This window comes from Stegostoma tigrinum, chromosome 37, assembly GCF_030684315.1.
Source record: "Stegostoma tigrinum isolate sSteTig4 chromosome 37, sSteTig4.hap1, whole genome shotgun sequence".
In the NCBI taxonomy this organism is placed as follows: domain Eukaryota; kingdom Metazoa; phylum Chordata; class Chondrichthyes; order Orectolobiformes; family Stegostomatidae; genus Stegostoma; species Stegostoma tigrinum.
This window is the reverse complement of record NC_081390.1, coordinates 3,180,067-3,203,070: the sequence shown is the minus strand read 5'-3', so window position 1 is coordinate 3,203,070 and position 23,004 is coordinate 3,180,067. Positions and strand designations below refer to the sequence as shown.

General features: G+C 41.9%; 1 protein-coding gene across 12 annotated transcripts in view; it reads left to right on the top strand.

Moving 5' to 3' along the window:
- LOC125467494 (paired box protein Pax-2-like) overlaps window positions 1-21,849 on the top strand; it is a 228,891-nt gene extending 207,042 nt beyond the window's left edge. For 7 of the 12 annotated variants that reach the window (XM_059640241.1, XM_048563409.2, XM_048563414.2 and 4 more), the window contains 2 exons: window positions 9,273-9,359; window positions 12,674-15,508. In XM_059640241.1, coding sequence (XP_059496224.1) covers window positions 9,273-9,359; window positions 12,674-12,795 — 209 coding nt within the window. In that variant the 3' untranslated portion in view covers window positions 12,796-15,508. Of the gene's footprint in view, window positions 1-9,272; window positions 9,360-12,654; window positions 15,509-21,735 lie in introns of those variants that run through there. The other 5 variants (XM_059640240.1, XM_059640242.1, XM_048563421.2 and 2 more) reach the window with 2 other exon arrangements.
- The last annotated feature ends 1,155 nt before the right edge of the window (window positions 21,850-23,004 follow it).

Genomic DNA, 23,004 nt, shown 5'->3' with positions numbered 1-23,004 from the left:
GCTGGAGTGTCAGTCTGTGTTAGATGCTTAATTCCCTGGATTCTGGCTATGATCTAGGGCTGTGATTGGGCTCCTCTGATTTGGCCTGTGGCCAGTCACGGGACTGTGTACAGTCATGGGATTGTGTACAGTCATGGGACTGTGCACAGTATTGGTCTTTTCAGTTAAGGAAAGATGAAAATGGGTTGAAAATGCTTCAAAGAACATTTACTCAATTAATACCTGGAATGAGTGAGTTGTCAGAAGGGAAAATGTTGGACAGCTAGGCTTGTATCCGCAAGAATTTAAGATGAGTAAGGAGACATGATTGAGACATTTAAGATCCTAATTGGGTTTTATAGAGTGGTTGTAGACAGGATGTTTCCTCTGATGGAAGAATCTAGAACAAGTGATCATTGTTTAAAATGAAGGGGTTGTCCATTTAAGACAGAAACAGAGGACATTTTTAAGAGTCTTTGGAACTTACTTCCTGAAAAGGCAGTGGAAGCAGAGTCTTTAAATATTTTTATGATAGCACTATTTGGAAGGGAGTTCCAGGATTTTGACCCAGCAACAGTGAAGGAACAACAATTCAAGTCAGAAAAGTGTGTGGCTCAGAGGGGAACCAGCACATCATGCTGCCCTTGTCCTTCCACATGATAGAAGTTGCAGATTTGACGGGTGATATTGAGGGAGGTTTGGTCGGTTACTGCAGAGTATCTTGGAGATGGTACACTCTGCTGCCTCTGTGCTTCGGTGAGAGGACTGAATGCTGAAGGTGGTGAATGGGTTGCCAAACAAGCAGGCTTTTTAGTCCTGGGTGCTGTTTTTCATGTATTCCATGACATTTCTGACTTGTGCCTTATAGATGGTGGAAAGGCATTGGGGAGGCAGAAGGTGAATTACTTACTACATAATACAATAGCCTCTGAACTGCCCTTGTAGCCGTAATACTTACATAGCTGTTTCAATTCAGTTTTTGGTCAATTATGACCTCCAGGATTCTGGTAGTGGGTGATTCCGCATTGGCACTGGTGTTGAACATCAAGGAGTGATGGTTAGATTCTCTGTCATTGGAGATGATTATTGCCTGGCACTTGTGTGTAACAAATGTTACTGGCATCTTATGAGCCCAAGCCTGGAAGTTGTCCATGTCTTACATTCGCAGGGACATGAGCTGCTTCAATATCTGAGGAGTCATGAATGTTGCTGAAGAATAAAAAAAAACATGATCAGGTAGAGCCAACATAGTTTTGTGGAAGGAAAGTTGTGTTTCATTAATTTATCGAGTGTTCTGAGGAATTAAAAAGCAAGGTGGTTAAAAAGAAACCTGTAGATGTGGTACTCTAAGTTTTCACAAGGCCTTTCATTTGGTGCTGTCTCAAAGTTCACATGGAAGGTGGTTACATTTTACCATGGATGAAGGATTGGTTGGCTAACAGGAGGCAAACAGTAGGGCTAATGGCTCGGTTTTTATTTGGCAAACTGTAACAAGTAAAGTTTCACAGGAATCAGAGTTGCACCCTCGATAGCTACAATCTATATCCTTTACTTTGATGAAGGGAACAAAGATAACACAGATACATTTGCAGATGACACCAGGATACATCAGAAAGTAAAGCTGGCAGGTAGAATATAATGTGGACAAACATTAACTTGTTAATTTTGGCCAGAAGAATTGAAAAGCTGCATTTTATTTAACAAGAAAGACTGCAAAGTTGAACAGTTTTCTTTATTTCTTTATTAATCTGCCTTTCTAGTCTATGTTTTGATTTATTTTTTCTGCGTTTTAAGATGGCACTGGAGAGTAGCAACACTATACAACACTTTTCACTGTATTTTGTAACAAAATATGCATGACAACAAGTAATTGTTTTTAAGTAAACAGAGTGCTAGCACATGACTCACAAAAAGCCAATGCATGGGTGCAACAAATGAGAAGGGAGTAAAGTGTATGTCATTGCATAAAGCAAAGGAAATGGAATATAAAAATTTGCAAGTTTTCATGCAACCTTGTAGGATCTTGCTGAGACTGCTTCTGCAGTGCTATGTACATTTTTGGCTATTTAAAATATAATTGCATTAGAAGCAGTTCAGAGGGGGTTTACTCAATTGCTTCCTGAGATAAATGACATCTTATGAGGAAAGGTTGAACACATTGGACCTACACCCATTAGAGTTTTGAAGAACGGGTGGTGATCCTATTGAAACACACAAGATCCTGAGAAGACTTGAAGTGTAGGTAATTGGTAGATGCTTCCTCTGGTAATAGAGACTAAAACTAGGCAACACAACACACAATTTAGGCATGAAGTTGCCCTTTTAAGAAAGAGATGAGGATAATTCTTCGGTAGAGTATCTGATCGAACATCATTTAGAAATCCAAATATGCTACATCGGCTGTTTCTTCTTCATCTATTCTACTTGTTACATCATCAAAGAATTATAATGCATTTGTCATTAATGGTTTCCCTTTAGTGAAGCTATGGGGATTCTGTTTGACTAAAATATGTATTTTTAAATGATTTGCTGTTACATCCTTTATAATAGACTATGGAATTTTCACAAAGATAGAAGTTAAGCTAGCTGGCCTATAGATGTCTGTTATTGTCTCCTTCCTGTTTTGAATAATGATATTTCATTGGCAGCCTTCTAATCCTCTGGGACTTTTCCAGAAACCAGTGATTCTTAGAAGATTACTACCAGTGCGTCCACAATCTCCGTAGCTATAACTTTTACTATTGTAAGATGCATCCAATCAGGTACTTACTGGCCATTAGACCCATCAGTTTCCCTTATAATTCTACTAGCTATTGTGTTTCTTCTTTCCTAACTTTTACCCATTGTTTATATAATATTTTTTGAAATACCATTATTGTTTTCCATCTGAAGATTGGCACAATTATTTATTTAACTCTTCTTCCATTTCCTGGTTCCTAATTATTCCTTACCCGTGCTCATCCTTCAAAGCTCACTTCGGCCTTATTCTTCCTTTTTTGTACTTCTAAAGAGGGTCTTACTATCTGTTTACACATTATGGGTGGCACGGTGGCTCAGTGGTTAGTACTGCAGCTCCACAGCACCAGAGAGCAGGGTTTGATTCCAGCCTCGGGCAACTGTCTGTTTGGGGTTTGCACATTCTCCCTGTGTGTGTGTTTGTCTGTGTGTGTGTGTGTGTGTGTGTGTGTGTGTGTGTGTGTGTGTGTGTGTGTGTGTGTGTGTTGTGTGTTTCCTCAGGGTGCTCTGGTTTCTTCCCACAGTCCAAAGATGAGCAGGCTAGGTGGTTTGGCCATGCTAAATTGCATGTAGTGTTCAGGGTGTGTGGGTTATAGGTGGATGGGTCTGGGTGAGATGGTCCAAGGGGCAGTGTGGACTTGTTGGGCCAAAGGGCCTGTTTCCACACTACAGGGAATCTAATCTAATCTCCTGGTTAGTTTTCTCCCTCTTTCTTATTCGTCATTATGTTCTTTTCTCAAAAAAAGAACACTTTTCCAATCCTCTGATTTATGCTGAAATGTTTCCACATTGTACATTTTTCCTTTCAATTTGACACCAAATTTTTGACAGACAAGGCAATGAACTACAACAGAGAGCAAATAAGTAAGTGGAAGTGATACCACAACTAAATTGGCCACAATCTTATCAAATGGAAAAAACAGGCTCCAAGCTTACCGTGGGGATTAGAATTCCGAAATACAGGATGCAGCTGGCCTCTGTGATATTGAAAGCAGCAAATTGCATCCTGCATGAGGCTGTCGGGACAAGGAGATGAAAGTCATCTTAAGATTTGTAAGTCGCAGCACCACGGTTCTAATTTTAAGGCCGATGTCACTGAAATTCCAAATGATAGACCTAAATAGGCCAGAGGATACAGCAGCAGAATTGGGCCGCTCAGCCCATTAAGTCTGCACTGACATTCAATCATGGATGGTATGTTTTTCAATCCCGTTCTCCTGCCTTCTCCTGTAATGTTTGATCTGTTTACTAGTCAAGAACCTATCTATGTCTGTCTTAAATACATTAAATTACTTGGCCTCATCAGCTATCTGTAGCAATGAATTCAAAGGCATGGAAACATATCAGGGCCTTATGAGACCTTACTGACTACTTATCAGGCCACATTTGGAGTACTGTGAGCAATTTCACAGAATCTGCAAATTCGTTACCTTCTGAATGAAGAAACTCTTCCTCATCTCAGATCTAAAAGGATGTCTCTATATTCTGAGGCTGTTCTCTTAGGCCTTAGTCTCTCCTATGAGTAGAAATGTCTTCTTCACATCCACTGTATTCAGGCCTGTCCGTATTCTGTGAGTTGCAATCAGATTCTCTCTTGTGCTTCTAAACTCCATCAAGTATAGGCTCAGAGTCCTCAACCACTCCTTATATGACAAGCACTTCATCCCCAGGATCATAATTTTGTAAATCTGAGAAGGCTCTGATATGTTTCTCTGCCTTTTGACTTATTGTGTGGCAGGAAAGGCAGAGAGACATGGGGAGCAAAAGAGATGACAACAGGCATAAGATGAATAGTAGAGAGGTGGTTACTAATGTTAAAGAAAGTAAGTCACAGAGAGGAAAACAGGGATAAGCTTGTGTTAATGTGGAGACAATGACCTGGCCGGCATTAACAGAAGGCAGGCAGTTGGGAAAAATCCAATGTTGGAAAGCAAATTTAACATGCTTGATGACTATCTAGAATGAGATAAGATAGTTCCTTCCAGTCACATATCACCCCAGAGCTCATTATCCAACTCACATTTTCCTGAACCATCGATAAACACTGTTGTGAGCTGTGCAGCTGCTGTGGAGCGAATCTGGTTCCCTGTACTTAACCTGCGGTTCAGGTTCAAGAAAAGCATTTCAGGGTCACAGAATAGAAGAAAGCCTGTAATTGTTTAAATCACAATCTTGAGCTTGAGTCACAGCCTCTCTATCTCCACCCCAGGACTTTTACTTGCATGCCAATCAATCCTTGCAGTCAAGTCCTAGGAGCTTTCAAACTTGGTGTGTGGAACAAACATTGGCAGCAAGTCCTGGATGAGACCAGATTACTTGTTCCAGGGAAAGTTGTTATACATTATTGAATCTTCTGGCTTCCCCCTTTTGTGTGTCAGGTTTATCAAACCCTACTTACTTGTAACGAGAATAACACTTCTTTTAAATTATATTTGTACTTAATTGTCTCACTCACTGCATATAAACAGATTCAATCTTTTGATTATAGTTTTGTTTCTAACATATGGTGTCTGTAGTTAGATTTGAAGGCCTTACAGGTAACACTTCTGATGGGGAATTGTTCACACAGGAGGTCAGCTACAATTGTTCCATCCAGCAAATTACAGGAAACATTACAGAGAATGTGCATTCCCAAATAGAGGCACCACAGCAGGAGTGATATTAGTAAAATCAATCCTGTAACCCTCATCAAAGCTCTCACTGCAGTGCAAGGAATACAGTTTTGCATTTGTTTAAATTAAACTGTCTGATAGTTTAACTAAAGAAGCTAAGCTTCATATTGTGTGCAGTCATGAGGAGCTTTAATAGAGATTGAATCAGGAAGACCATTGACCATATCTGAACCTGTTTGTTGTCATCATGTGCCCACTCTGTCCCTCTCCCCATCCCATTTAAGAAGAAGGAAACTTAGCAGCCTTTGTTACATTCCTTCCCTAGAGTGCAGGAAGGGTCCGGAAATGTCAACTTTCCCACTCCTCTGTTGATGCCTGGCCTGCTGTGTGCCTCCAGCTTCACTCTGTGTTATCTCATAGCCGACCTTATAGAGGTTTACAAAATCATGAGAGGCATAGATAAAGTGAATAACCAAAGTTTTTCTACCCAGGGTTGGGGATTCCAAGACTAGAGGGTATAAGTTTAAGGTGAGAAGGGAAAGCTTTTAAAGGGACCTGAGGGGTAATTTTTTCACACAGATGGTGGTATGTTTATGAAATGAGCTTCCAGAGGAAATGGTAGAGGCTGGTACAATTGCAGTTTCAAAGACATTTGAATAGGTACATGAGTAGGAAAGATTTACAGGGATATGGGCCAAGCACAGGCAAATAGGACTAGTTCAGTTCCAGAAACCTAGTCAGCATGGATGAGTTGGTCGAAGGGCCTGTTCAATGCTGATACTTGTATGAGTCTAATTTGGTACAGACCTACCCTGCCTGTGATTATCATGAAGAAGAGGAAATCAAAGAAATGACTGGGCTTTTACCATGCAAATGTAATATTGTCTTTGACATTTTTCCTAATTAACGACAGTAATAAAATATTTAACAGAAATACTCTGTCTCATTCATGGGTCCATCTCCAACTAAATTTCATCAATCAAACTCACTGGTGTATATCCATGGTCTTAATCCTTGAGAGTGATTCCATTGTGTCCATGGACAATGTTACTCTTCATTTTTAACTCCAGTAGTGTTGGCACTTCCCACATAGGATCAGCCATGATCCTACTGAATGATGGAGCAGGCTTGAGGGGCCAAACACCCCTCTCCTGTTCCCATTTCTTGTGGCCTTTGTTGATGTGTAATTTAGTTGCATTGATGCGGCAATAGTCTGCTGCAGCAGCAATGCCTGTTGCTGCCGCAAGGGGTAATTGAGGCAAGTGTCAGATTCATTTGATGGGGATCTCCAATGGGACATGCAATGGGATGGGATGGAAAGGCATGCTGCTGGAATATGATGAAGAGGCTGGAAGAAGGTTCATGTGGACTAGTTTTGGGCTTATTCTATGTTGCAGATTTGATGTAGATCAATGTAACTCGAAGACCAGAGGTGAAACCCACGAGGGCCAGTTGGGGCAGGCGATTGAGGTGAGGGTGAAATTGGAGGCTCCAGCTTAAAACTCTGCCCTTGACACTCAAAATATGGATGGAACACTTCTTTCTCATGTGTTAAACCCTACCTCTTTACAGAAGGATACTATGGGGCAAAATCAAACCATAGCAGACACCCTGGCAATCCTAAAGCAACATGGCAGACCCCCACAGGGGTTTCACATTGGTTTAGGTACACCTGCCCTCCCAGAAAGTTAATTCTGTCAAATGCATCACGTTGAACTCACCACCAGACGTCCCTCTCTAACGAGAGAGCAGTCCAGTTAGTCCTCTGAGACGATGGCAACTTTACTCCATTGAACTAAATAGGGCTCAGGCAATTAGAATTCTAAATGTATTACTTGAAACATGTTGTTTCACTCTCATTAAATTAATTTTTAGCATATCTGAAGCATTCCTCTGGAAAATCGTTCTTCACTCTTTTCACTCTTCAAGGAATGTTCTATGTCCTATGTTTTGTTTGCTCCACTTTCCTGTCTTTCCCCAAAAACCCTTGATTCCCCTTCCTAATTAATAATCTGTCTATCTCAACCTTGAATATACTTAATGACCCACCCTTGACAGCTCTCTGTGGTAAAGAATTCCACAGGTTCCTTCCCTTCTCAGAGAAGAAATTCCTTCTCATCTCTATCTTAACCGTGTGATCCCTCATTCAGAGATTATGCCTCTGGTCCTAGATTCATCCAAAAGGTGAAACAACCTCTCTATATTACGCCTGTCAAGTCTTATAGTCTTTTACAGAAAGTGATGTCTTAATCTTTGTTGGACCTGATGATGAGTGAAACATCGAAAGTAGCAGAAGGAGTAGCCCATTCAGCCCTTCAGACTGAAACAAGCCTGATCACCTGGTATCAACCCAACATCTCAGCTTCAGAACATCTGTTCAGGAGTTTCTCAGAATTCTGTCCTACCCTTCAGCTGTTTCACCTTTCTTCCATCATAAAGTCAGAAGTGAGGATGGATACTCAATAGCAAACAGTATGCAGCCACATTCATGACTCCTCAGATACTGAAGCAGCCATGTCCAAATATAAGAACTGGACAAGGTCCCAGTTTGGGCTACAAGTGGCAAGTGTCACCAACAGAGTGGAAATGGAGTGAATTTAAATTATGATTGCTTCATTTATCTTAGGATCAGGGCAGTGAGCTAATGTTGGCTTTCCTCTTTTCCCTTTTTATTCTATCTCTAACTGAGGTTAGCTAAAAGGTGTTCCCAAAACCTTGTTTGTGATCCCATGTTTCAAAATAAACCCTGAGGGTAACTGCTTAAGATGAAGTCAAAGATTGGATTTATCAACAAAACATTCAAAAACATGGGGGTAATTGCTTCACTGCTCCATCCATGCACACCCACACTCAGGAATTTTATTATGGCAGGACAGTAGAGATGATTTACAAATTTCAAGTGTTGGATTAATCCAAAGTTATTTTTAAAAATCAGTTCACATGAGTTACAGCTTGCCAGACAGTAATGCCCAGTAATAGGTCCCTTGGTGAGCTGGGCTCAATGATGTCCTTTCTTGCAGTAAAAGTCTCAGCTTCTTTCCACCTAGCAGCACCGAGATAGAGATGGAGTCCGAAGAAAGCTGCCAACTCAGCCTAGACCCCTGCTCTCCCTGTGAAGAGCAACTGACTAGGAATCCCAGTATTGCATAGTTGAGCAATTCAGCAAACTCCTATTTCAGTCATGAGACAAAGTCAGACATCATCTCTTATGTGTGTTATATACCTTTATTTTTAATCCAGGCCTCCTGTCAGTGTATATACATTATGCTTATTCTCATTCTCATTGAGTCTTCTGGTTGGTATCACTGTTGCCTTGTGAACCTCCATGATGAAAGGTTCCATGATGAAATTCCAGCTCAGGGTTAAGGATGCCCTGCATTGTTGATGGTGCCAGTCTTTATGATAAAATGTTAAACCTAGTCTCTGCTAAATTGTGGAGGGAGTAGGGGTAAAAGATCTCATGGTGCTATTTTGTGGAAAAAGCAGAGGAATTATGCTCAATGTCTTACTTATTTTTATCTCCTAGTCAACAACATTGAAAAGAGACAGATTATTTAATTATTCTCACTTTACTGTTTATGGGATCTTACTGTGTGAAAATTCACTGCTGTATTTCCTGCACTGCAACAGTGACCTCACTTCAGAAACTCTTTCCAATGAGTTCTAGCAGCAATTCAGTGTTAGAGCTAAACCAAAGTAATAAATGTAAGAGAAACAGGCCAACCGTGGACACACAACTCACAACTCAATGAAAAGTCTCCATTTTCTGAAGAAGGGTCCCAATCCAAAACGTCAACTTTCCTGCTCCTCTGATGCTGCCTGGCCTGCTGTGTTCCTTCAGTTCCACACTGTGTTGTCTCTGACTCTAGCACCTGCAGTTCTTGCTATCTCCAAATTATTTTCTGCTTTTTTTTAAAGCATTTTCTTCCTCCTTTCTTTCCTTAGGTAGTGAATTTTCGGGAAACCCTTACACCCATCCACAGTACACAACCTACAATGAAGCCTGGCGTTTCACTAACCCGGGATTACTAAGTGAGTATTTTCTGGATCATTGCTGTTACCAGTTTGTTCCTCTTGCTCCAGAAAGGCCTTTCTAAATGTGATACATGTTTAAGAACTATGAACAACTAGATTCATTTTTAAAAGCTGGGCGAATGCACTGTCAATTCTACTGCTTCGGTTTTCCTATATATTTTGATGGTTGTTTCACTTTCCCTCAAATAAATATTCATTTCAATTGCTGAACTAATTTATATTTGGGCTTCCCTTGCTGGATCAGTGAATTAGTGCACTCCAGCGAGTAGGATTGTATCAGGACCCTGTCCAATACTGAGTTTGATGATTTCAGCTATGACAGCAATGATGGTGGTGGGATTTGTAAAGGGGCAATGGTAGTCAGTATTGCTCGCTGAGCCAGGATTAACCAGGTAGGCTTCCCAAGATTGGCTGCTACCCCATTATGAAACAGAGGACATGATCAGGATGCACTGTGAGGGCTCCCACAGTTGATTAGCCTGCCGATTATTTCTTTTTACCTACTTGTGAGCTGTGCCTCAGCAAGCTGTTTCCATCTCTGAGACCTGGCCCAGCCAGGGGTCAGAACATTCAAACTGCACAATTTATAACAAATCCATTTTGTAGCAAATTACTGGGTGTTCAGTTAGATTTTTGTTTGACCCGCAAATACCTGGATTTAAAAATAGACACAATGTTACTCAACAATTTTACAATTGAAGCCCTTGTCATCACAGAGAATAGGAACTCTGTTACTGTAATCAAAGCTACTGTTTGCTGTGAACAGCCAGGGAATGGAACATTATGCATTTCAGATACCCAAGGTCCACATCAAATGCTTTTTGCTTCATCCTAGAATGAAAGCGAGGTATTCTTTGCTCCGCCCCTACCTAAGAAGAATGACTGCAATATTTCCCACTCCAGTCATTGTCTGTATGAACCCACCCATCAATGTGGTTTGTCGGTCTAAACCATATAGAAACTAGTTTGCAAATGCTCTAACTTGTTTCTTATAGACATGCAGACAGCAAACAGCAAACAGAAAGAGCTTTGTCCTGCTAGTCTGTGTAGGATTTGAGTTCAGGTCCCAGAGGTAAAGTGATAGTGTCTCACAACAGTATTCAGCCCATTCTGTTTAAAGCTGCTTTAATCTTCTTGGAGGGCTTGCAAAATGATGCATATTCTTTCTTATTCTAGTTGAATAGCCTCACTGATATCAGCAGTGTTGTTGGTACCCAATCCCTAAACCCTGAGACTTCACACTGAGAAGTCTTTAAGCAAACTCATGGCTAAAGGGTTTGGAGTTAAACTCACTTTAAAATTCTCATCCTTGTTTTCAAATTTCTCCATGATCTCAACTCAAACTATTTTCATCCTCCTGGCTGGCTCAGTGGGTAGCACTGCTATTTCACAGTGTCAGAGACCTGGATTCGATTCCAGCTTTGGGCGACAACCTGTGTGGAGCTTGCACGTTCTGTTGTGGGTTTCCTCCGGGTGCTCCGGTTTCCTCCTGCAATCCAAAGATGTGCAGGTTAGGCAGATGGGCCGTGCTAAATTGCCCTATAGTGCCCAAAGATGTGCAAGCTAGGTAGATTAGCCATAGGAAATGCAAAGTTACAGGGATAGGGTAAGGGGTTGTATCTAGGTGAGATTTTCTTCAAAAGGTCAGTATGGACTCGATGGGCTGAATGGCCTGCTTTAGGGATTCTCTGATTCCTCTTCTTCTGGCTAGTTGCATGTTCCCATCACTGATGACTGTGCCTGAGTGCACAACTGTGGTCTTCCCTCTTAAACTCTCCACCTCCATACCTCTCCCTGCTTAAAATGCTCTTTAAAACTTACCAATGGACCAAGCTTTATCATCTGTTTTAATATTCCCTGAAGTGGCTTGGTGTGTTTGATCACACTCCTTTGAAGCACCAAAAGATCAGAAGTAGACCATTTGGTCCATTAAGCCTGCTGTGCCATTCAGTGAGATCATGGCTGATCTGGAAATCCCCAATTCCGCTGTCCTGCCTTTTGGAGTGCTATACAAATGCAATTTGTTGCTAACATAAAGCCTTGGAAGTGAATTTGCTCTGAAGAGGGCTTACTAGTTTGATTGGACTGTCAGAAATCTGCGACATGACAAAAATGAATTCCACTATTATTGAAACCATTCTGAGCAGTGCCATTTGGCTCTGGCACACTGTCCGCTGCCAACTTGCTCGGCTGTCTTTCATTCACGTCTATTCAATATCGTCCCTATTATCGGTATTGCCACATAATTCTGTAAGTAAAAATTGAGGCCAATTGCCACTCTTTGCCCAGCATTTCCTGGGAAGATTCAGAGCAGAATTGGTAGAAATCTGAGAGGTGCCAAGAATGTCAAAGACTGATAGGCAAGGAGAAGATCTTACGAACATACCAATTAGGAGCAGGAGTAGGTTATTTGACCCCTCCAACCTCATGCATCATTGAATATAAGCTGATTTTGCCCTCAACTCTATATCCTCACCTACCCTCAATAACCTTTGCTTTCCTTTATTAGTCAAGAATCTCTGTCATAAAAGTATTCAGTGATCCTACCTCCGTGCTGTCTTGGGAAGACAGTTCCAAAGACTTTTAAACCTTTGATAGAAAGGAAAAGTTAGGCACTATTCAACTTGGCCCATTTGGATACAACTGCTGTTACATCCTGACATCATCATTGTCTATCAGCTACACCCAGTTGGAGTAGATAGGGGTCTGGTGTGGTGTCACTGGACCAATAATCCTATGGCCAAAGCTGATGATCTGGGGACATGGGTTCAAATGCCAGCTCAGTCACTGGGGGTCATTACATTTGGCCAGTAAATCTTGACTGTAAAGCCTGTCTCAGTAATGGTGACCATGACAGCAGTCATCAATTGTTGTAAAAACCTGCCTAGTTCTCGAAAGGAAATTTGCTGTCCTTACCCGGTCTGGCCCAAATGTGACTCCAGGTCTGTAACAATTATGGTTGGGTCTTGAATTCTGTCTGAAATGGCCAAGAATAAGGGAGAAGCAATGAAAGCTGGCCTTGGCAGCTGTGGCCACATCCCATGAAATTATAAAAAGGAGCCGGAGAGGAGGAAGTCCCCTAGTCAATTTGGGGTAAAGAAAATTCCTGAGGAGATCATAACTGGGGTGGATGACAAATATGTCGGTGCATAAAAGCAGACCTGGGCACAGCGAGCTGATTGTCCTCATGAAATAACCAAGTCAAGCTCACTTACTCTGAGGTGGGCACTGTTTGCTGATAAGTTTTATATGTCCTTCCAACTGGTCCATCTTCTCCTGTGTTAACTTTCAGGTTCCCCTTATTATTATAGTGCCGCATCCAGGGGTGCTGCACCCCCCACTGCTGCCACTGCCTATGACCGCCACTAGTTACTATGGCAACCACATGAAACTGCAAGATGAATCTCTTGGGCTCCACATTGTACCAGTCTGATCAATTTCAACAGTTGGGATGAAGAACTGGAAAACTTAGAAAACAAAATTGTTAATCTGTGAGAGTGGAGGAAGGACAGATAATTGAACATCCATTCTGAGCAACGTGGAACACCCTGAGTTTGGCTGTTTCTCCTTCAAACTGTGGTGCCATTGGTATTTTTAAACTTTTGGCTTTATTTCCCATTTCAGCCCCAATTGACTGGACTGGAAAAAAAAAGATAAAGAAAAGGAAACAAAATAGCTCATATATAGATATATATATATGCATATATCGTAATGAATGGATTGATTTAAGAAAAACATTAACAAAAAAAAGCTGCTTCAGTGCTTCAAAACATTAACTTGGCATTTGGACGAGCTCGTGCTCCCATGTTTAATTTGGTGATTGCAATGATTCCAAATATATCCATAGGCCTAATGAAACAACAATGAAAGAACATCTGTTGTTTACATGAAGACCATGTCTGGGAAGGCAACAGCAACATGACAACTGGTGGGTTAATCAAACGGACTCATTCCTCGCTGCATCATGTTTACAAGACAGCCTATCTCAAAACTCTGGCTGAATGTTGACTCCTGGTGTAATGGATGGAGGGAATGCACCATACACTCTGTAGCCTTGCTGCCCACCCCTGTGTGGCATCCTTGGCCCTTCCTCCCCTCACACCTGCTATCCCCGCCCCCCCACTTCCTGCTTAGGGTCGGGGGAGGCTCTTGCTGGTACTTATGCCATCTCTTAGTTGCCCCCTTGGCTGCACCACTGTCCCTCACATCCCCCCTCCCAGACTGGACCCACCGAGCTCTGTTGAGCTCTCTGCTCCTGGCGATTCTCCAGATACTTTGGTTCCTACGACATACAGTCTTTTCAGGAAATGACCAAAAGCAGTAAGCGCTACCTGTGAGAAGTACCCGAGAGCCACACTTAACCATTCAAACCCTAACACACTTAACGTGCAACGATTCTCAGTAAATTCGATTGTGTTTCACTTCCGGAGTTGATGATGGAAGGGATAGAATGAAGACCGAAAAGCAGTTTACTTTCTTCAACAGATTGACCTTGGATGAATGAAAGGAAAGGCCACATAATAGCTGATGTTTCCATGTACTTTTTTTGCACTAGCTCTCTGATTGTACCAATTATGGCTGCAATGGGTTTGGAGTTGGTAAGGGGCACCGATTTCTGCAGTAGAACGACATCGTTAAAAATGCTTTCCTTTCTAAGAAAGAAAAGAGTCAAATGGGCACTTAATTGGCTTGTATTTTGAGTTTACAGTTACTGCACTCCAGTGGTGAAAGGTATTAATGAAGCCTGTAGATAGACATTACAAAATAGCTATATGCTTTGGCAGTCACAGTAAACCCTGCCTTCTGACTACCTGCCAGAAACCAGAGCTTCCATACACAACAGAATTAAGAGCAAGGTTATCTTAGAATGATTCTGATGGTGGGGTAAAGGGGTGGAACATTCACTGAGTTGTCCAGATTATTGCTTGTGCTTATTGTGGTGGTACAGATTGACAATGTGTTCTCCACTACACATACTTTAATCTGTACACTGACATAAGAAGCCAGTGTTCTGGAGGTTGCTTTTCTCTGCGTCATCACCACTTCTTATCTGCATGCGAGTGCAAAAAAAGAACAGGCATTTCACATACACACATATAGATACACAGACACACAAATACACTCATACAGATAGACATGCATGCACACACATATAGGCAGGCAGGCAGGCATATAAACAGGAACATTCTGACAGACACACAGGTACGCACGAACAGACAGGCATACAAACACACATATAAGGAGAGACATACAAGTACACACACGCGCGCACACACAGAACAAGCACACGTACATACAGACAAGCAAATGCAAATACTGGTGGATCTCTCTTTCCCCCGTTCCGCACCCTCAACAGAACTCCAAATACAATCCTTACAGAGTCACAGACAGCACAATATTCACTGCCACAGCTCCCCAGTGCTTTTGTTTGTCTCTTTCCTGACCTGTTCACAAAAGCAGGTACAACCCACTTGGGTACAACTTTATAAAATTAATTGGGGGCTGGGGGTTAGGGGGAGGAGAGAGAGGTTTGGGGGACTGGTGCGTGCGATGGAGAGTCAGAGGCAGGGGTAGGGAGGAAGTTGTCAAGAAAGAGACACACAAACGTGGCATGGTAAGGGACAACCTACATGGTACTGCACTCTGAAACAACTGATTAAAAAAGTGAATGTAATTTTTATTGCAACATTTGCCAAAGACTCGGTTATTATTAGGTTTTTATTTACAGGATGTGTATGCATTGATTGTAAATCAGTATTATACTACTACATAAGAGATTTGGAATTTATATGATAATATGCAGCTGAATCTTCAATGTGCATATTATATGACAATAGAACTGTGTAGAAAGAACTGTGGAAAATAATAATCCCAGCAATTACGTAATGTATTGTTACTTGCAAAGGAAGGATTGCTGCTTTGTAGGATGATATTTGCTTATAATGTGAAGAAATTCCTCTTGTATATATACGTCACAGCTGCATCTATTAGAGAATACACTGATACAGCAGTGTCTTGTAGATTTACTGACAAAAGACAAAAAAAAATCAGCACCTGTTCTGTTAAAAGTGTTTTGTGTTTCCTACAATGTTCGAATAAAGCACAGCATGGCCCTTTATTCTGGTGGGCACACAGTGCTGAGGAAAGGTAGTCTTTCACACTGGACTTATAATTTTTATTTTGTTTTTGTTTCATTAGAAATGAGAGAGAGGAAGGAAAAAGGGTTCTTTTAAAAAGATTCAGAGATTCAACACTATGCAAATTTTAAGAAGTGCTGTGTTTTTTATTCTGTTGTTGTGTTACACCGATATCCAACTTCAACTTCCTTGTGAGACACACATGCAAACACACACACACGCACATGCACAACACACACACACATGCATGCACGACACACACAACACACACCCACACACGCACACATGCACAACACACACAACACACACGAGTGTCAGACATGGTTGGTAGAATGAACAGGGTTGTTGTGACCTGACTCGGTTCTGGAGGCTGTTCAATCGCAGAGATCACTTTCCTTGTGATTCGCTCGCTGTCAACTGGACCTGTGTTCTGACTGAGGCACCTGCCCTCACCTCCGTCGGAGCTGCTTTTTCTCTTTTTCGTAAAAAAAACACGAGCAAACTCTGTGACCATTAGATGTTTAGTCGCAAAACAGAATCCAGCAGAGATCATTGTGATCAACTCTTGCATGCTGTTATCACACTTGCTTACCCAGTGGGATTGGGTGAAAGGGGCATGGGCGGGAAAGCCTGGTGGGGAGGGGTGGGGAGGGGTTACAGAGGGTTGGGGTGGGGTGGTGGTGGGGTGGGGAGCAGATGGGGAAGGGGAGAACTTGGACTCATTTTGGACAAAAGAAAAACTCACTTATCTCAACTGAGAACGAAACGCAGATTGTATGACTTTAAGCATCCATCGGATGGACTGAGAAAGAGGGCTTGTGATAAAAGAGTTGCACTTCTTAAGAGAATTTTAAAAATATTTTAAAAAAAACACAGAAATTCAGTTTTCTTTTTGGTTGGGATTAAACAGTCAAACTGCTGGATTTCCCAAGGGACTGATGGTGGCGTTCGGGGAGGTGCATAGGACTTGGCGGGGGGGTGGTGTTGAGGGTTTGGGAAGGGGAGAAAAAGTGGGAAAGTGTTGGGCATATCATCACAGCCCAGTGAGAAGTGAGTGAAAACAAAATGGTTGGATAGCTGGATGGCAGGGAGCTGGGAGTGTTGACAAGGCAGCTGCCTTTATTCAGTACCTATTCATTGGAAACTCCCTTTGCAAAGCTTGGCAGTAGAGGCATGGTGTTGTCACTACTCTTAGAGACAATTTGGAAGGTCTACAAACTGACCCATGCGGCTTTCATTAATGGTTCTATTCTGTTCAGATTTCTTTGTGGCACATGAGAAATAAATTCTTTTGTATGTCTCCTCTGAGTTTTGCCTCTTATTAATTGGGTTCTCTTTGTGATAGTGTGATGCATAATTAATGGAACATGGCTTTGGAGATTCATTTTTGCTTTGTAATACCACTGTTAATATTTATATGGATTGATTATAATGTGGCAAGATGTAAACTTATCTACGTTTGTGGAACTTTATAGCAATGCAAAATATTATTTAAATGCAGAAAGAGACTGCAAAATTGTGCACCACAGGGAGATAGGAGGTCACCTGATACATGAAACATCAAAATATCAGCATATCAGCAGCAAGTATTTAGGAAGATAAATGAAATGATGGCTTTTATTGGATGGGAGATCAAATCTATAAGTAGAGTATTATTATGACAACAAAAACAAAGTTGATGGAGGAGCTCAGCAGGTCTGGCGGCATCTGTGGAGGAGAATACAGAGTTAACTGTTCAGAACTGGGTCACCGGACCTGAAACGTTAACTCTGTTTTCTCCTCCACAGTTGCTGCCAGACCTGCTGAGCTTTTCCAGCAACATTGCTTTTGTTCCTGATTTACAGCATCCACAGTTCTTTTGGTTTTTCTTTGAATTATTATGACATCTGTGCTGGTGAGGTCACATCTGGAGGAGATATACTTGTGTTGGAGGCAACTCAGAGGAGGTTCATTTGATTGATTCCTCAGCTGGAGAGTTTGCCTTATGAGGATTAAGGTGACCCTAAACTTGTTAGACATGCAAGGCCTTTTAAGGGACAATGGGAACAGCTCCAGAGTTGATTGAGAGTAGCTGATGCTCATTGGGCTTTGTCTTTAAGAACTGAATTCTTCTCTGTCCTCCGGTTATGTCCATGTCCAAGTGTCTTTGGAGAGGGAGCGTGTGGAGCCCACCAACACCTTTGAGGCATTTAGAGAGAGAGTGGGCACTGGAAATGGCTGGAGCCCATTATCTCCCCCACAAACCTGATTTCGAGTTGACAAAGTAGTTTGTTCGCTTCACTTTGTTTAACTTTTTTATTATTTTTGCATTGCCCCTGGTGGGCAGTGCTTGTTAATTCTTATTTCATTTAGGTAATTTGGTGGGGGACTATTCAAAACAAAAATGATGAATTCTTGTCTCTTCCACAGCTACATCCATGCACAGGTGTCCTTGGCCAGAGAGCACACAATGTGCACTAGGCCCCTCAAAACGTTTGGAAAGCAGTTGGCACCTCAGGGGCTAGAGTTCATTATCTCTGTCTCTAACACTGTTTTGATTTAGACCCTCCTTTGTGCATCCCTGCCTGATTTTAGTTAATATTACATAGTGTTTGCTGTAACTTGTTAATTGGGTGTTTAGTTTGCTCAGTGGCGGATTTAGTTTAACAAAAAGATCTGGATTCGTCCCGAGTGTGGAGTTAGCTCTGGCAAAGGGAAGAGTCTGGAAAGGAAAGGTGGAGACTGGTTTCTGTGCTAAACTGTAGATTTACCATGAATCATTGTAAATGCCTAAAAGCCTTTCACTGCCTAATTCATCAAGTGGATATCAGTGTGTTAAACAAAACTCACTGGAGTTTCAAAGAATGAGAGGTTACTTATTGAAATTACAAGATTCTAATGGGCAATCAGAATGTAGACACTGAGAGAATGTTTCCTCTTGAGGGGAAATCTAGAATGAGGGGGCACAATTTCAAAATAAGGGGAGAGTTAACCTTGTGAATTGTTGGAGTAGCAGAGGTTACTGGATACATTCAAGGCCAAGCTAAATGTTTTTAATTGTCAAGGGTGTCAAGGGCCAAGAGGGGCATTCAGGGAGGCAGAGCTAAGATCACAGTTCAAGTCAGCCATGGTCTTGGTGAAGAATGAATTGAGGAGAAATGGCCAACTCCTGCTCTTGTAATCTTTTGTCTAATGGAGGCTGTTGTCAGGGATTTGATGCATCATGTTTGGAAATGAACATAGCCCAATGGTGTTCATCACTTAACATCATCCCATCTTTAATTGCACACAGTACAGCACATTAACTGTTTTTGCAGCAATAGCATTCAGATTCCTTTTCCTGTTGAGGAACCTATTTCATGCTTGGCTGAAAATTCGGCAGTAACAGCAGCAAGACCCTTCACAAACATCCGTGCCTTTTCTAACTCTCCTACCCAGTGCAACAGATGGCTAGATCCCACTGGGCTTTATAGCTGAGCGTCAGCTGGGGTCTCCATCTATGCACCATCCAACATCAGGCCTGGAATGGTGGTGTGGAGTGGGAATCCTGGTGAATGATTACAGAGGGTCTGGGGTCAACTGAATCTCTCCAATGGTAAAGTGTTCATAGAGAATGCAGGGGAAATAGAGAAAGTAGAAATTCATACCTAGATAAAAAAGATCGTTTTTTACACAAGAGACAATGTAAGAACGGATAAATTAAATGGGGACATTATTCGAGAGAGATACTAGCACTTTATATCCAGATTTGCAGGCTGTCTCCACCCTGGAGCTATAAGTTATAGGACCCATTATTTTGTCTCCTACAGGCAGCAGCATTGATCAAGGCACAATGTCCATCTGCATTCAGTATATAACAGATGCATCACTTTGGCAACCTGGCACCCCCCATTCAACCCTCTGTAGCAAGTAATAAATGATTGGCAACTGCTTTCGCACAATGCTTGATGTGTTGCACTGACATTTGTAGAACTTCCTTTTTAATCATAGAATCCCTACAGTGTGGAAGCAGGCCATTTGGCCCATCAAGTCCACACCGACCTTCCAAAAAGCATCCCACCCAAACCAAACCTCCCATCCCTGTAACCCTGCATTTCACATGGCTAACCCACCCAGATACTGATCCCTGAACACCATGGGAAATATTCCATGGCCAATCCACCTAGTCTGTACATCTTTGGACTGTAGGAGGAAACTGGGGCACCTGGAAGAAACTCAGGCAGACACGGGGAGAATGTGCAAACTCCACACAGACACAGGCAACAGAGGGTGGATTTGAACCTAGGTCCCCAGTGCTGTGATGCAGCAGTGCCATCCACTGAGCCACATTAGAATAAATGTGATGTTAGTCAAGGTGATTCCATATTTGAACAACAGGGTTTTCAATTGTAAAACATGCAAAGATGAACACTATCTGGGAAAACACTCAATATTGCTCCAAAGGGCAATATCTGATTCCTTCAGCTTCAGCTGTTCCTCTGCTGGGCAACTGAATGGCACCACCAGATGTTTCTGCTGCTTCCGACAGAAACTGTGTTATACGCAATGAACAATATTTTACCCATAACTAACATCACGAAAAGAACATTCATTCTTATCCCCTTTCTATTAGAATGACGGACAACATTGGATAAACTTAGCAGGATGGGAGAAAGCAGAGTTAACAGTTCAAGTCCAGTGTGATTTCTTCTAAAGAAATGTACCGAACTCGAAACAGTCACTCTGTTTCTTTCTCCACAAATGCTGCCAGACTGCTGAGTTTCTTCAGCATTCTCTGTGTTTGCCTCAGATTTCCATCATCCCCTGTGTTTTGCTTTTATACTATTAGAATGACCTTCCTATTCCTAAATTAGCTGCCAGGCTTTCTAAATTTCAACAGTGTCTCCACATCAAAAAGTGCTTAATTAGCTGTGGAGTATGTCAATAGGAATCTGTATAAATGCAAGTCTATTCTCCAGCAAGGTAGTACTTTGGAGTCCATTAGAGAACCTAGCTGAATACAATTAGATGACAATCTGCAGCACAGGACAGGGAATGTACACTAACTGACCATATGATGTAGATCAACATTCAACTTATCCAGTAGAAGAGAAATTCACTTTCTGTTTTACTAACTGCACTAATGTAATCAAGAAGATAGAAATAAACTACATTATCAGACAGCAGTCTGTTCCAATTAATAATGTACAGCAGTTCAAAACAGTATGCCTTCAGGTCCTGTGGCTTCAAGCCTACTCTCTGTTCACAATACAATGTATACACAAAGGTACAATAGGTACTGGATCAAAAAACCAATATTTGATACTTCAGGTCAATTAGCCTGTTCTCAGCAATGTGAGCTTTGAAATGCAATTTCAAAGGTAAACAGTGTTTTCACAATGTAATGTCTGTCCCGGTAAAAATAGTGCATCGCACCTTGTCATGCTTAGGTGGCATTCTTGGTTCTCTCCCACCATTACCACAGTGGACTCCAAGTTCAAATCCAACTGCAGAGATCTGAACATCGTTTGCAGACTAACATTTCAGAGTCAAACTGTGAGAGCATGGCACCTTCGGAAGATTTTACCTACACTCTTGGGTGAATAGAAATAATCCTGCAACACAGTTCATAAAGTCATACACGCACCGAAACAGACCCATTGGTCCAACCAGTCCATGATGATCATAGTCCCAAACTAAACTAGTCCCACCTGCCTGAGCTTGGCCTATATCCCTCCAAACATTTCTTATTCATGTGCTTATCTTTTAAACTTAGTAACTGTGCCTGCATCCACCACTTCCTCTGGAAGTTCATTCCACACACAAACCACTTGTGTAAACTAATTGCCCCTCATGTCTTTCCTAAATCATTCTCCTCTCTCCTTCAAAATATGCCTCGAGTCTTGAAATCCCCTACTCTAAGGGGAAAAGACACTTGTCATTCACCTTATCTTTATCCCCCATGATTTTATAAACCTCTATAAGGTAACCCCTCAACCTCCTATTCTCCAGTGAAAAACATCTCAGCCTACCCACTCTCCCCTTATAACTCAAACCCTCCAATCCCAGCAACATCCTAATAAATCTCTTCTGAAAGGAGAAAATGTTTCCTCCTATGTCCTAGCTTATAATTATCCATCAAACAACCGATTATCATATTGAAGTCTGTGGGACTTTACCCATATACATTTCAACTGTGATGTTAAAAGCACAGTGATGTTTCACATTGTAGATGTCTTTCTATGTGATCAAATACCTTCCTACCATTTCTTCTCCAGATCTTGCTCCACTGATAAAAGAACAATGAACAAAGAACAAAGAAAATTACAGCCCAGGAACAGGCCCTTCGGCCCTCCAAGCCTGCGTCAGTCAAGATACTCTGTCTAACCTGTCATCTATTTTCTAAGGGTCTGTGTCCATTTGCTCCCTGCCCATCCATGTACCTGTCCAAATATATCTTAAAAGACGCTAATGTGTCTGTGTCTACCACGTCCGCTGGCAATGCGTTCCAGGCACCCACCACCCTGTATGTAAAGAACTTTCCACACATATCTCCCTTAAACTTTCCTCCTCTCACTTTGAACTTATGACCCCTAGAAATTGAGTCCCCTGCTCTGGGAAAAAGCTTTTTGCTATCCACCCTGTCTATACCCCTCATGATTTTGTAGACCTCAATCAGGTCCCTCCTCAATCTCCGTCTTTCTAATGAAAATAATCCTAATCTACTCAACCTCTCTTCATAGCTAGCACCCTCCATACCAGGCATCATCCTGGTGAACCTCCTCTGCACCCTCTCCAAAGCATCCACATCCTTTTGGTAATGTGGCGACCAGAACTATGCACAGTACTCCAGATGTGGCCGAACCAAAGTCTTATACAACTGCAACATGACCTGCCAACTCTTGTACTCAATACCCCATCCAATGAAAGAAAGCATGCCGTATGCCTTCTTGACCACCCTATTGACCTGCGTTGTCACCTTCAGGGAACAATGGACCTGAACACCCAGATCTCTCTGTTCATCAATTTTCCCGAGGACTTTTCCATTTACTGTATAGTTCGCCCTTGAATTTGATCTTTCAAAATGCATCACCTCGCATTTGCCCGGATTGAACTCCATCTGCCATTTACCTGCCCAACTCTCCAGTCTATCTATATTCTGCTGTAATCTCTGACAGTCCCCTTCACTATCTGCTACTCCACCAATCTTAGTGTCATCTGCAAACTTGCTGATCAGACCACCTACACCTTCCTCCAAATCATTTACATATATCACAAACAACAGTGGTCCTAGCACAGATCCCTTTGGAACACCACTGGTCACAAGTCTCCAATTTGAGAAACTCCCTACTACTACTACTCTCTGTCTCTGTTGCCTAACCACTATTTTATCCATCTAGCTAGCACACCATGTGACTTCACTTTCTCCATCAGCCTGCCATGACCCCTACTGAAGTCCATGTCTATGACAACTACAGCCTTTCCCTCATTAATCAACTTTGTCACATCCTCAAAGAATCCTATTAAGTTGGTAAGACATGACCTTC